This window comes from Thalia democratica, chromosome 9 (genome assembly GCF_965202585.1).
Source record: "Thalia democratica chromosome 9, ktThaDemo2.hap1.1, whole genome shotgun sequence".
NCBI lineage: Eukaryota > Metazoa > Chordata > Thaliacea > Salpida > Salpidae > Thalia > Thalia democratica.
In genome coordinates this window covers 28,176,436-28,190,995 of record NC_139173.1, presented here as the reverse complement: position 1 = coordinate 28,190,995, position 14,560 = coordinate 28,176,436, and the positions used below count along the sequence as shown (strand labels likewise).

General features: G+C 25.4%; 1 protein-coding gene across 1 annotated transcript; it reads right to left on the bottom strand.

Moving 5' to 3' along the window:
- Positions 1–5,101: 5,101 nt before the first annotated feature.
- LOC145845151 (uncharacterized) lies at positions 5,102–11,348 on the bottom strand. The gene is made up of 7 exons (XM_082952573.1): positions 10,981–11,348; positions 9,008–9,115; positions 8,579–8,705; positions 7,608–7,694; positions 6,602–6,764; positions 5,801–5,918; positions 5,102–5,270 (listed from the first exon to the last, which is right to left on the bottom strand). Exons 1-7 carry the CDS (start codon positions 11,346–11,348, stop codon positions 5,102–5,104), a joined length of 1,140 nt encoding a protein of 379 aa, XP_082808699.1.
- Positions 11,349–14,560: the final 3,212 nt, after the last annotated feature.

Below are 14,560 nucleotides of genomic sequence, written 5' to 3'. Positions count from 1 at the left end.
TTTCCAATAAATAAAACTTTATTTTTCAAAGTTATAGTTAATGTTTGTGAAAGTTCAAAAGTTTAACATTTAATAAAGGTTAATTTAAATCAGTATTATTCAAAACCTTTTTATATTTTTATAAGTTTTGAAGAAACATTTCATACATTAAAAAAATTAAGTTAGGTTATACATTTTTTCAAAAGAAAAACACAAGTATTTAATAAAAGTAATCGTTTGAGTTATTAAGTACTTAAATTTATATTTATCTTTATATTTATAAACTAGTTTTAAATTTTTTATTTGTTTTTTATTTATTTAATATTACAACTTTATAGTAATTCATAAATTAGTTTACTTATTCTTTTTTAATATTAATCATTTTAAATTAAATAAATTGTATTAAACAATAAATTTTACAATAGAATATCAAAATGTATTACTTTATATTTGTTTTAAGAACTAGTTTAATAGGTTTAATACAAATCTGTCAACTATGCACAATTTAACTTTTTTTTTAATAACTAAGCTACCTAACATCTAAGAGAGTTGTTTTTAACTGACAGTAAAGTTTATATAAATTTATTTATATACCGTTTCAGTTTAACACAGCTTAAAAGTGATTTTTTCGTATAGGAAATTTTTTCTTACCACCAATTACGTGTCACGAAAAAGGAAAAAAAAATCAAGTTCATTCTGTCCTGCAGTAAACTATTTAAAGACGAAGTGTATTAATAATTTTCCAGTGAGCAACACAAAGCTTTATTCGCTGCTAATTTTCTCAAAATAGACCGCAAACGGGTGCCACTAAGTTGACTGTGAATGGAAACCTATAATTAGCGCCGCAAAAAGAGAAATCTGAGTGATTATTAAGCTGATGAATATTCACTTTCAGACATATTTTGAGTGTTTTATTTGTTTTTTTTACAGTCATAGTACAATTTTTAAGCTCTTCGTGTGCTTTATCTTTTGAGAAAATGAACGTCAACTTGAGTCATTGCCAGCTAATTTTTTTGTTCGTAATTCAACCGTACATTTGTCTAACTGACCTTTTGTAAATCAACTCTGAATGTATTTTTCTAACCTTTTTCAAAATTAGTATTATTGTTTATTTGAACGATTTTCTAGCTAAATACTTTTTCAATAAGTTTGACTTTAAAAAATTATCAATTTTTTAGCTAAAACACCATTTTTATAAGTTTTTGCGCGATTATTACTCTTTGTTTGATTGCTTAAACAAATTTTAAAGCAAAGTTATTATCAACTAAACTAAACTGTTTTTATGTTTCAGTTGTTCTCATCGCTTTCAATATACTCCAACTTTTTAGTTTAGCTTAAATTTTAGTAATGTTATTTTATATCTAATAAGGTCTTATTCTAAACTTTGATTTTGTTAAACATAAAGACAAACAAATTTTTATGTATGTAGTTCAATTTGAAACTAATCAAGTTTTTAACCAGATTTTTAGCACCACAGATGCTATGTATGAAAATTAAGTTTTTCAATTTTTTACACCGTCTAACATCAACTAGAACTAACTTCCATAACTGATAGTAAACCTTAATAAACACGACTTATATACAATTTATTTTAGTTCTGTTTCTATAAATAGAGCTTTTAATTGTCAGGTTCGCACAAGAATTAAATACATTTAAAATTTCGAAAACTTCTCAAAAATTAGAACTACTTTCTTTTAAGGTAACCCATTTAATTTTTTTTTAATCTTCTTGGGAACTTTTTTTTAGAAAAAGCGAATATAAATTTATATCGGTAAAATTTTCTCTATAAAGCTTTTGTGAATAGTTTGGCTGTGAAAGTGATTTCTTTGAAAACAACAAGCCCCAAGCATGTTTTACCAAGTATATGCAAGAACACCTATTATTCTATAATTAGCAGCACGAAAATACGGTAGTGACAATCGTGTAAAAATAAACAAAAGATTATGTACAAAAATAGCTGGGCGGTTCTGTTCGGCGAAGGTCTTATACGTCATAAAACCTTAAAAAGAAAGTCTTTTTAATTGACAAAAACGTTTATGTTTAGTTTCTTTTTACTATATATATTTCTTTAAGACTATATTTATTTATGTTTTGTAAAGTAAACAACAATGTACAGTTTTTAATTTTTTTCATAAAAACATATACCTATATGCGCGAAAAATTGTCGTCAAGTTTTTAATCTGAGTATAAAGTTATTTTTGAATTTACAAGTGCAGTTTTTTAAAAGAATATGAGCTATATTTGAAAAAATTAATTAATTTTAACTTTTTTTCTCTTAAATAAACAAAATAAAACTTTTTTTTCTCATAGTTGTTTTTTATCTACTTATCATAGTAAATCTAAAACTGAGAAGCTTTTTATTGTGCTGATTTAGGAATTTTGATTTACTACGCTTTGTTCACTAAATTGCTTTAACAAAATATTTCGTAATAGTTTACGAAAACGACTATTTAAATAAGTAATTTCAAACAAGCCTTGATTAGTATTGTTTATTAAACGATAAAAAAATGTTTGGTCTAAGGACCTGGTGTACAAAGGAACATTTCGGTTAACGAGTCGTACACCACATACTTATAAAGCTTCTTACGAGCTATTACACATAGTTTTTTATCATTTAAATACTTAATTCTCTAGTAATAAAATAATCAATTAAACGAAATGATTAAGTAGCTATATCATGCTTAACTTTTTTATTTTAAAGCTTAACATTTATTTATTTAATTTATTTAGAAAAAGCATATCTATTACTTTGCTTTATGCTACTAATAAGTCTTGAATATGTATCAAAACTTTTAAACATACTTTTTAGGTCGTTTTTTTGGGTTCTAGTAATTGCTATCACAACTATACGTAAATGTAAAGTTTTAGAAAAATTTACTCTTTTTTGTACAAATTTTTGTCTCTACCTTTCTTTTTCAAATTATTTTTTTCAAGTTTTTGGTTGTTTTTATTAAAAAAAGTCATATTGTGCTTCTAATTTTTAGTTTCAAAAGTTTACAAAGGTTATTTTCGTGTTTTAAGAAATTTTTTTTTTTCTTTAGAATCTGTTTTGATTAAAACAAACTAAAGTTATTTAAAATAACTTTCACGCTATTTCAAATAAATTTCATGCTATTTTCATCAGTGGGTACATAGCAGTAAATTAAAGATAAACTTAACTTACATAATTTACTAATACGTTTGAAACTTATAATAAATACTGTAAAAAGATTCCACATGCAAAAATATTTAAGATAAGTAATAACAACTAATAACAACCTTACCTACTTTATTTGTAACATTTTTCTTGGAATTTGAGAATGTTTTTATACCGTAAAATTAAAACTAAAATTTATATCTAAAGTTTAAATACCCAATTTATGTTAAACATAGTTGTTGTAAGTATTGAAAAAAAAGTTATTGAAATTCTATACTGAAGCATTTTTTATATTTAATATGATTACTTAAAGTCTTATTTTTTATAAATTTTGGCTACAGTTAAATACAAGACTTCTTTTTTATAATAAAAACATTTTTTAAATATAACAAGCTGTAATGTACAGCGTACAATAGTATTTTAGGTTAAAAAAGCATCTGTACTGGTTCATTTGACCCAAACTTACTTGTCTTTCGGTTATGATTAAATTATAGTTTTAAAATATTTTTATTTATGAACTGAAAAAAAGTGCTAATCTCTAACATTTGTAAGCATTATTTTAGAATTTCGCATAAGAAACTAAATAAAGCTAAAATAAATTTAAAACCTAAAGCTAGTTTTTAAAAATAGTTTGAGTACAAGTTAAATAAACTTCAAACGTTTGGTTGGTCTTTTGCTAAAATCATATATAGTAAATGTAAGTAGTTTTTTTCATTAGTACATTAAAAAATAATAGTACGTTTATAAAGTAAAAACTTTCAGATTCAAAACCTCGACTGTTCATATAGAATAGTTTGGGTGTTTTCCAAAGTTAAGTACTTTAACAATTAAATCTAATATATGCTTGCATTGATTATTTTAACCAAGTTTTAATAGAATATTATATGTCTTTCTAATCTAGTTGTAGAAAAGAAATAGATATTCTTAGCAAAAGCAACCATAGTGACTTGTTTATAAACGAAATCAAAACTTAGTGAAATATAAACAAAAGATCAATATTGTTATTGAAAGTACATCAACAAAAGTAAAAGTTTACACTAAATGTTTATACTGCTTTTTTTATTTGCTAAAGATTTAAACAAAAAAGTATGAAAGTTTAAAGTTTTTATCTGTAGTTTCAGTAAGAAACTAAAGTAAAAGTAAAAACATTTTTATCAAAGATTTTAAACTATAAATTACAATTGTTGTGTAAAAATAACAAAATACATTGTTAACATGCTTCTTTAATGTAAAATTGTGCACAAATAATTTAAATATTTTTTATTATTTCTTATTGAACGAAAAAAAAAGCGCTCAAAAATTTAGGTCTAAGGACCTGGTGTACAAAGGAACCTTTCGGTTATCGAGTCCTACACCACCTTAAGTCAAAAGTTATATCATAAAAAGAAGTTTTTGAGATTTTTTAAAGTAAAATAAAAAGATTAATAAAATATTAAACAACTAAATGTCTTCTACGTTTGTTTTATTCCTATAAAAAATTATTACTATTCTCTTTATACAAAACTAATTTAAATTTTGTAATTAGTAGTAGTTTTTACTTCAGTAAAGCCGAATGAGTAATACTACTCTAGTATTGCATATTTAGAAATATAGAACTAAAAGTTTTCAATTTACATGATTTTTTAAGACACCTTTTATGATTAATAAAAAAACAAATAAGAAAAACTTTCACCTTTGACTTTTAAAAAACCAAAGTCAAATATATTCTGTAAAAGTTACAGTTATGTACAAAATTTAGAAAGAAAAAACTTAGCTTCAAATAATTAGACAAAAATATTCAACAAAATCAATAAATTATTTCAACCAGATAAAATTTTAACTTACTTATAATTATTAGACGTAAATTATTCTAATTAATTACTAAAAAGAGTTAAAACTAACGTAGTTACAAAAATAAAGTTAAGCTTTTGTACAAACAAAATATTCAATTAGTTAGCAACCTTTACTTAAAACACGTTTTTGTTTTTTAAGTACCTTTTCTTAATATTATAAAATCTTACTTAAAACAAAAGTTAAAAGTATAAAAATAGCAGTTAAAATGGTGAACGAAAAGTAAGAGTTGCTGATTATAAAATTTAACTTGTACTTTTCATAATTGTCGTTCTTGTAAAAACTCATCTGCGTTTTTGTGGCCAGGAGTCGTAATTTGTTCCATCTGTTAATAAAAAATATATTTTAATTTTTTTTTTTATTATAAACCAATAATATTTTCTTTTGTAACGTCTTTCAGCTTTTAAACTTTTTATTTTCTAATATTCATTTGTAATATTATTTAAATTGTTGAATAGCATGAAGTATACACAAATAGATTATTTAGAATTTTAGAATTTTAAGTTTAAACTTTAACAAAAAACTAACATACTTTACAAAAAATAAGTACAGTTTATTTTTAGTTCAACATACAACTTTAATTATATTTCAAATATGCATTTAGCTTGTTAATAAGAATCACTTAAGCAACAAACATATCTAATTTGTTCTTGTATTACAAATAGTCGCCACAAAGTATTGTTAAAAAAAGTGTTTTTGATTCGAATTGTTTAAAGCATTTTAACGTTAGAATTTGTTTTATTTTATTTTAAGCCATATCTAAAATAATTAGTTTTGGTGGAAAACAAGAAATACTTTTACACACTATGTTACAAACTTAGTTTTAATTAATTTAATTTATTATCTTTTACAAACCCTCCCTTATTTTCTATCCACTTGAAGACGCCCTCGGTTTTGCACATGTAAACGCAACTATCTATTATGGGGGTGACCAGGTCGAAATTCCCCTGTTTCGTAACTTCCAACGACAGGTCTGTTATCAAGTTTCAACAATACAAATTTACATTGTTGCTTACAAATGTTGTAGCTCAAAATAAGTAAAAGTTTTTTTAAATGAAACCTCATACTTGAAAATACAAAGTATACAGATAGGAACATGATAAATGTTCAAATGATAATATTTAATAAAACAAACTAATATCAAGATGAAGTTTATTCTTATTATTATTATTATATAACATTAATATATATCCTATCTCGGTCTAGTTTAAAAATTGTTTTGTGATTAAAATAGGTAACAATTTATAACAAGAAAAATAAATGAGTTGTAATAAAAAAAAGCTTACAAACTTTTAGTACGTGAAATATTGATACGTGCATAGAATTTTTTTCTATGGTCAATCAAGTGCAGTTGCTTTTAAATTTTAAAAACACCAGCCTTATTTAAGGCAACAATACTTCTATCAAAAACTTAATAAATAAAAACTAGCAAACGTATGTACGGCAACGTTTTAATAACTGAGTATTGAAAAAAGTTGCAGAAAAAATATACGGTTACTAGTAGAAACGAAGAAATTTAAAAGCTCGGTACCAACTGACTTCGAAGCGAAAGCAAAGAACAGCGTTTGATTTTAATCATTTAAATAAACTTAGTGTTCAGGAGTTTTATTAATTTACAATTTTAAAAAATATGTATTTACATTCAATTTTACTGACTGATAGTAACGGCGACAATGGCGCATATTCTTCCCCACGTAATCTCGATGAACCGCTTCTGGTCCGGATGATCGAACTTGAGCTTCTTCATCGACTTCTTTCTCTTCAGCATCCTCCTTTCTTCGTCGTTTCGCGCACTGTCCTCGGGTTTATCCTCACTGTTCTGTGTTTTTAACAAAAATTTTACCGCTTGGTGGCTCTGCGAAACCGTAAAATTTTAATTGTATTAACTAAAATTTGTAATCACAAAAACTGTAAAACAGTCTTCTTAGGTTTTTCTTCGCTTTTCTGTAAGAAAATATAGTGCTACAACAAAATGTATATAACCGCTAGGTAGCTCTAAAGAACCGTAAAACTAAGATTTGTTTGAAGATATTACTGTAAAAGTGTAAACCATAAAAGTTATATGTAAGCAAACATTTTTAGTACGTTATTTTTTAATATAGTCAGTAACCAAAGAGTTACATATACTAAATTTGTTTTACAAAACAAAATTTATAAAAACTTAAAGTGTTTTGTAGAAAAATTTCGCCTTTACAAATATTAAGTTGTAAAAAGATAACCGCTAGGTGGCTTAAATAGACCATAAAATGAGCACAGCAACATAAACTTCAAATGCAAACTAATTGACATGCTAGTTACAAACACATTTAGTAAGAAAAATGTTACATAAATTTAGCTTATTTTACACAAAAAAGTACTATAGAAAATTTTTTAAGCTATCAATAGTTTATTAGTAAGCAAGTTAGACTTTATGAATGAATGTTTCAAAAAGTACAAACAACCGCGTGGTGAAGCTAAACTACTATTTTTAAATATTTTTGTAAATTTTGGTTAGTAAAATTCCTTGTATAACTTTATTGTATAAAGTGCTCAAAGTTAAATAATCAAAAAAAAAATTTTTTTTTCTGTTTTTAAAACAAATCTATTCAACTTCTTATACTCTTACATACTATAAGCTTATAATAAGCTGATTTAAAAAGATATAATTTTTTCAATAACTTACTTTAGTCAAATCTGTCATCAATATTTCTGAACACAGTTCGCACATTGTTTTCCTGCAAAGCTCTTCCGATTTCAATGTTACTCCGAGCTGTAAATAAAATTCTACACTGTTTTAATTAGAAAACATTACATTTAGTTTTATTGAAACCCAGGTAAAAACTGTTTAAAAAAAAATTCAACTCTTACTGTAAGCATTTAACTAGGAATGGGTTATTTTTCTAGACAGTGAACTAGATTTAACAAAAAATTATTTCGCGTAAGATTAAAAACACTTTAAAAGCAAAGTGTAATGAAGCTATCATTATATAAGTTTTAATATTTTCTAAGAATAGAAATAAAAGCACAATTTAAAAAACAATACAATTTTTTTTTTCTTTTGTTGTAAACAAGTTTTTTACAAGCTAAAAAACGCGTTGCGAGCTAGAAATATCTGTTTGGCAGACCGGAAATTAAGCTTAATCAAATACTGAATAAATAAAAATTACTTAAAAGCTAAACTGAAAAAGTTTTGAACATTTCAATCGATAAGAAATGCATTAGTAGGCAATGACATTTAATAGTTTAGATAAACCTAATGAGGCTTGAAAAGTAAGTTAAATATTTTTTCGCGAATTTAGTAAAACTTATCACTATTAAGATTAGGTCAACGACACTTTTGTTTAGATAACTACTTTTAAATAATTTTCACATTTAAGTTATTAAAAAGCTGTATGTAAATGTAATTGAATCAGTTGAACTTTAGAAAGATATATTACTCAGGAATTTGCTTATATTTAGCAGATGCATTTTTTATAAAAAAATAAACAAAAAGTAGTCTAAATGCTTTAAAAAAAATTGATACTAAGTATGCTTTTTTGAATATTCCTTACTTTTTGCAAGCCTAGCCCAAAATTATTACAAGTTTTTAAAATCTTCAAACAAAACAAACAAAACGTTCCAAATAAAGATTATTAACACAATATATCTTCTTACTTGTTTAGATATGTTGGTGTAAACAGATTCATGTTTGACTTCAATTTTCTGAAGAACGAACATCAAATCTCGCATCAACCACCTTTCTATCTTCTCCTTCGGTTTCTCCAACTCTTTTCTCATTACACTGTTGTTAAAAATGTTAGAAATCAATTACTTTTATCACAACCTATGTTTAAATTAAGACTATTTTATTAAAAATAAGTATTAGCAATGATCACTTTAGTTGTTAAAACTTTTTTAAACTGTCAATTAATTCACACAGATAGCGCATATTTTAGAACATTTTGTTCGCAATTTCAAACAGTTAGCTTGTTAAATAAACTTCAACTTTGTTTTTCCAACATTGCAACTTTTAAGAACTGTAAAGTGTAAAAGTTCTGCCAAACGACTAAATTTACAAACAACAAACTTAAACTACAATTTAACCTCTGTAAGCCGATATTGCATCTCTTCAGTCTGTACAGAGTGTAATACCTGCATAGTTGACCCAGTTGATTCTCTATTTTCAGCTCTAAGTCGCTAGATCCTTTCCGCCTAGAAAAAATATATTTGCAACTTGAATTTTTTATCAAAAAAAATGCTCACAAGCTAATGCAAATTATATTTGTGTTTATAGTAAAAAATTTCTTATGATTTTAATTTAAACGTAGTTTTAGTGTGCTTGCAATACAACAAGTAACAAATACTGTGACAACAAAAGTATCTACGATGCAATTATCTCTTTCTTTAACTTCAGTTTTTTTTAGTTTTGCATGCAGTACTTACTTTAAAAAAAAATATTGTAACAAAATCAATAAAAGCTACATGTAACACATTATACCAGCAACATTGTTCTTAACTAAACAATTAATCAAGATGTAAAAATAAAAACTAAACATGATTTATGTGTATTTAACAGTTAAAAATATAATATATCATGTTACTGCGAATTCTAAGAAAACTTTCATTAGACTGCCTTCATTTTAAGAACGGAAGTAATAAAGTTTAATTGGAACCTTTTTACTTGCAAGTAATAACCAGCTTAAACTAATAGCTTTTTTTTTTATCTAAACTTGACAACAGGGTTATTGGTATTAAAGAATTGTTTTTAAATTTTAACTAAAAAGTTTAAGACAATATCTACAATAATGCAATATCATCAATAACCTTGTTTTTATAAATTTTGTTATATTTAAAAAATTATTTTCGGTTAGTAAAAAAATTATTAAACTAAAGTGAAATTAAAGTACATTTAATGCTTGAGGTTTTTTTTGATTTAAGCTTTTAGAACTGATGCTATTTCTACTGTACATAAAAAAGTAAAAGTACTTCTAAATAATAAACTAATATAGGTTATATAAGTTCTGTTTACCATATCTTACTAGTTTTTCATTTTATCCAACTCTTAACAATACTATAAACCTAGAGACTTTAAATAAACCTGCCTCCTTGAAAGCCGCAAGTACTTTATTTTTATTTTATCCTAATAACAAACTAAACTTAGTTGCAAACTAAATGTGCAAGCTTTATACCCATTTTTTCAAATAAACGTATGTTAAAAAACATGTTGACCGTAAGAGACACAATTTTTAAAATCACCGTACGTTTATAAAAAAATCTCAAAGAAAGCTCACAGGAAGCTGAAGTTAATAAATTTTACATAATCAAATTTTAACATACCTTATCTGGGAACGGGTCTAAATTGCACGAAGAAAAAATTGCACGAGGGGACTAAATTGAACGGGAATAAAATTGCGCGAGTGCAAAAAATTGCACGAAGTTAAATTTGCACCAAGCCAAATTTGCACGAGGGCACTAAATTGCACGAGGGAACAAAATTGTACGAAGACCATTTTGCACCAAGGGTCAGTTTTCCACGAGTAACATTTTTGCACGAGAGTAAAAAAATACAGAAAAAGTAAAAAATATATAAATAAAAACAAAAAAAAATATTTAAAAAAAAGAGAAAAAAAAGTTACTGGCCGAGGGTAAGGGTTAGGGGTATCAGTGGTAGTAAAAATAAAAATATAAAAACAACTAATAAAAATTATTATTAAAACAAAAAAGAAAAATATTTAAAAAAAAGCTACCAACCGAGGGTAAGGGTTAGGGGTAACAGTGATAGTAAAAAAAAGTTAAAAATATGAAAAATAAAAAAGATTAAAATAAATACAGAAATTTAAAGCAAACAACATAACAAATTTAACCCGTGCAAAAATGTCTCCGTGCAAAGTACCTTTGTGCAATTTTGTCTTCTCTTGCAATTTTACACGCTCGTGCAAATTATACAGTCACCCACCTGATCTAGCTCAAAGATTAGTACAACATAAATAGGGCGCAGATTTTTTAAATACAAAAATAATTTTGCTGACAAAGTACGTCAAGCGTATAAATCACAGAAGCTGAAACTATTAATTCACCTTACGGGGAGTTGTAGCCCCCCAGCGGAGAAATGAACCGTCGACCTCCTCCCGGTCCTTCCCCTCGGAACGGCTCCACCTAGCGGACGGAACTTGCTCTCCTTCTTGAAACTTGCCAGCCCTGGATTTATGTTTAGTAGCTTGCTGATGTCGGGGGCGGAGTTTTTCCTCTTCAGCCTGGGAGCCGTCGGCAGAGGCGCCAGAGTGTTCTCCTTCTCGGTATCTTCCCCGTCTTGGTCTTCCTTCGTCTCGGTTTTAACGTTCTTCACCTTCTTCATGACGATGTCGGCCATACGGACACTTTTCTGCCGCCCGATTTGCTTAAGTGGTCGGTTTTTCGCCTCCCTTATTGGGTTTAGTTGGTCCATTTTTGTTTTTTGTGTGTTTGAAGTAATTTATTTAAGAAAAAAGTTTTTTATTTTTGTATATTTGAGCAAACCTAAAGTATTTTTTCTGTCTTTAGGAAAGTTTATATGCACAAAAAAAACTTAGATTTTTATAGATATCCATACTTTGTCAACTTTACAATTAAATTAACTTAATAATTTTGATATTCTATACCAAGTGAATATAAATTCGTATTTATTGAACATTCTTAATTTAATGAAATTAAAATCAATAAAACAAAGTAAATTTAATTAATTAAAGTTATATTACATTACAACTGTTTGTTTTTTTTTTTTTGTAAATAAATATGTATCTTTAACTTCAAGAAAGTTACACTTTAGGCTGTGGAAACTCTGAAACAATATTTAAAAAACATTATCAAAACGCTTTTTTTTAAGAAGTGAGTGTTGAAAAAAGCTGTAATAAAAGTTTTCATTACTTTTTTCAAATCTTAAAGTACTTTGAACACATTTTAAAAAATTAAATGTTTTTGCTTTTATGAACGCATTATTATTTTATTCATTTACTCTAAGTATTTGTAAGACATAACCAACAAACATGGTAAAAAACTACCTCTTTGCTAACTCTTTTTTTAACTGTTTCAAAAGTACATAAGTAGATTTCAAAGAACAAAAACATAAAAAAGTAAACTAGTTACTTTTGTAAGTCAATGAATGTTTGTTGTAAACATTTTAAAGTTTTAAGTTTTTATATAACTTGTTTTTTCCGTAACTTACATAACAAATCGCATGATTTTTTTCACTCCTTGAAGTTTTTTGTTTTTATGCAAAAGCGTTTTTAATAAAAAATGATTTTCAATTTCAAAGAAACGCCAGTCAAAATAATATACGTAAACAGTCTTTGAAGTAATCTAAACACATGCGAATCGATATTACGCTAAAAAATCAATTATATGTATTGTTTCATAAGTAAACGTATTCCCGGGGGAATTTGATTAAGAAAATGTTTATATTTTTTATAAACATAACATAAAAATATATTTAAATTTTTTTTTTTTGTATTCTAGCTCTGAAGATCCTTTTAGGGTGAGTATAAATCTGTTGAACAAATTTTTGACTTAAAAAAATATTTTATATTTCCCTTTATTTCTACGTTTCTAATTTTTTATGAATGTTCAAAATGTTATTTCTTAAAGAGATCCGAAAGAATCAATTTTGTTAGAGTATAACAATAACAACAATTTACGAAGTACTTGCATTATTGAAAATGACATACTTTTTTCTAAGTAAAAAAACTATGAGACTAGTGTTAAGTTTCAATACTCAAAAAGCTTCATAGAAGTTTGTTTTTATTTTATTTATTTAATCATTGACCTGTTTTAAACTGTTTTCAAATTATATCGTTCTGAACATTACACGTAGTTACTTTAAGTTATATTACGTTACACATTTTTAAAGAGCTATAATTGAAGCTTAACAATTAACGTTTATCAACTAACACTTTATATGATTATTATATCTTCTAACTATTGTTAGTTAGAAATACGTTGTAATTGTTATTAACTAATAATTGTTTACTTGTACCTATAGTTTGTTTTTAAGAAATATACATACAATTTTTTTTTTATCTCATATTTTTTTGAAGTACTTATTTTTTCAGAACTACTTTACTAGTTTAACACAAAAAACGTCGGTTTCAATAAAGCAAGTAGTTTGCAAATTTTTGTTACTGTAGATTTAATTCTAATTTTTATCGGTAAAATTATATTTAGTTATAGATAAATTAGAAGCTTTTTTATCTTTCAAAGGGAAACTCGAAGTGATTAATTGCACAGTATGAAGTCTTATAGTTTAAATAATTTTATTTATTTTATATATTTAGTTAAACATTTATAACTTTTATTTAATTTTTGCAACATTATTTAATAAAAAACTTAAACTATAAATGGTTTGTTATATAATCTTTATTTAAAAACTAAGTTTATTATTAGGTTTTGTGCGAAACTTAAAACTTCTAATAAACTATTATTTGTAAAACTTGAAAAAGTGTATTTTTTGCATAAAAACTAAACTTTTTTAATTTGTAAACTTTATACTTATGAATAAAAATTTGAGCTGTCCTTGTACACAAACAAAAACTGAATAAACACTTATGAAACAAAATCTTAAAACGGTTTGTTTTCATAAAAGTTTTATATAATGTATAATATTTCTGCACCAGCTAAAACTTCACCACTTAAATCAAACTTTTGAGAGAATTTCTTTTGTTTGTAAGTAACAAATATTTTTTAGAGAATTTTTATACTTTCATTCATTTTAATGCAAAAGGTTTCTTTTTCTACTTTATAAAAACCAAATCGTGTTTTAAATTGTAACTTTTTTTTGTCATTAGTTTAAATAATGCTACAATTAAAATACCAATCTGTTTAAACTTACATGAGTTTTTTAAATGAATAATTGTAAAAATTGTGTTGTAGTTTTGTTTATCTTTGTTTGTATTTATAAATATTCTTTTAATTTAAGATTGTACTTTTAACATTGTTCAGAGTATTACTTGCAAACAACCTAGTGCTTTTTCAACTGTGAAAATACAACTGTGTGGAAATAAATTTTATTTATGATGCTTAACTTATCTCGTATTTTAAGTGGCTTTTAAGTAAAGCAATGAAAAGAAAACTAGTTGATATCTGCTGAGCGATCGGTGCTCGTTTTAAATGTTGACACTGAAATCGATAAATCGAACAGTAAAGTACATAACGTCTTAAGTGTCGCCTTTCAAGTCGAACCTTTCAAAACTAGTTCAACAAAAATTACTTTTTACGTAAAGTAAGTTAAGCTTTTGGGTTGTTGTGTTATTACGAAATTTTTATCTCTTTTTCAACAAAAAACTAAACTTAAATGTAAAACTACTTTTAACGTCTCAAATACTAGCTATATCTCTTAGGTAATTCAAATTTAACTTTTCAAGTGTATAATAATTGTACTTTTTCTCTGTAACAAATACTTAAAACCTCTCGAATTTTATTTTTAGTTTAAATAATTCTTTTTTTAATTTGTAAAAATAAAACATTCCTGTTTCTTTAATATAACTATTTTTCTTATAAAGCACTGTACTTTTTACTATTTGAAAATCAAAAAAGAACAAAAAATTAAAAACTTTTCAAACACATGCTAAAACTAGATTAGGTGTATTTCAAAATGAAGTTTACGAGTTTGTTTATGACCATACTATG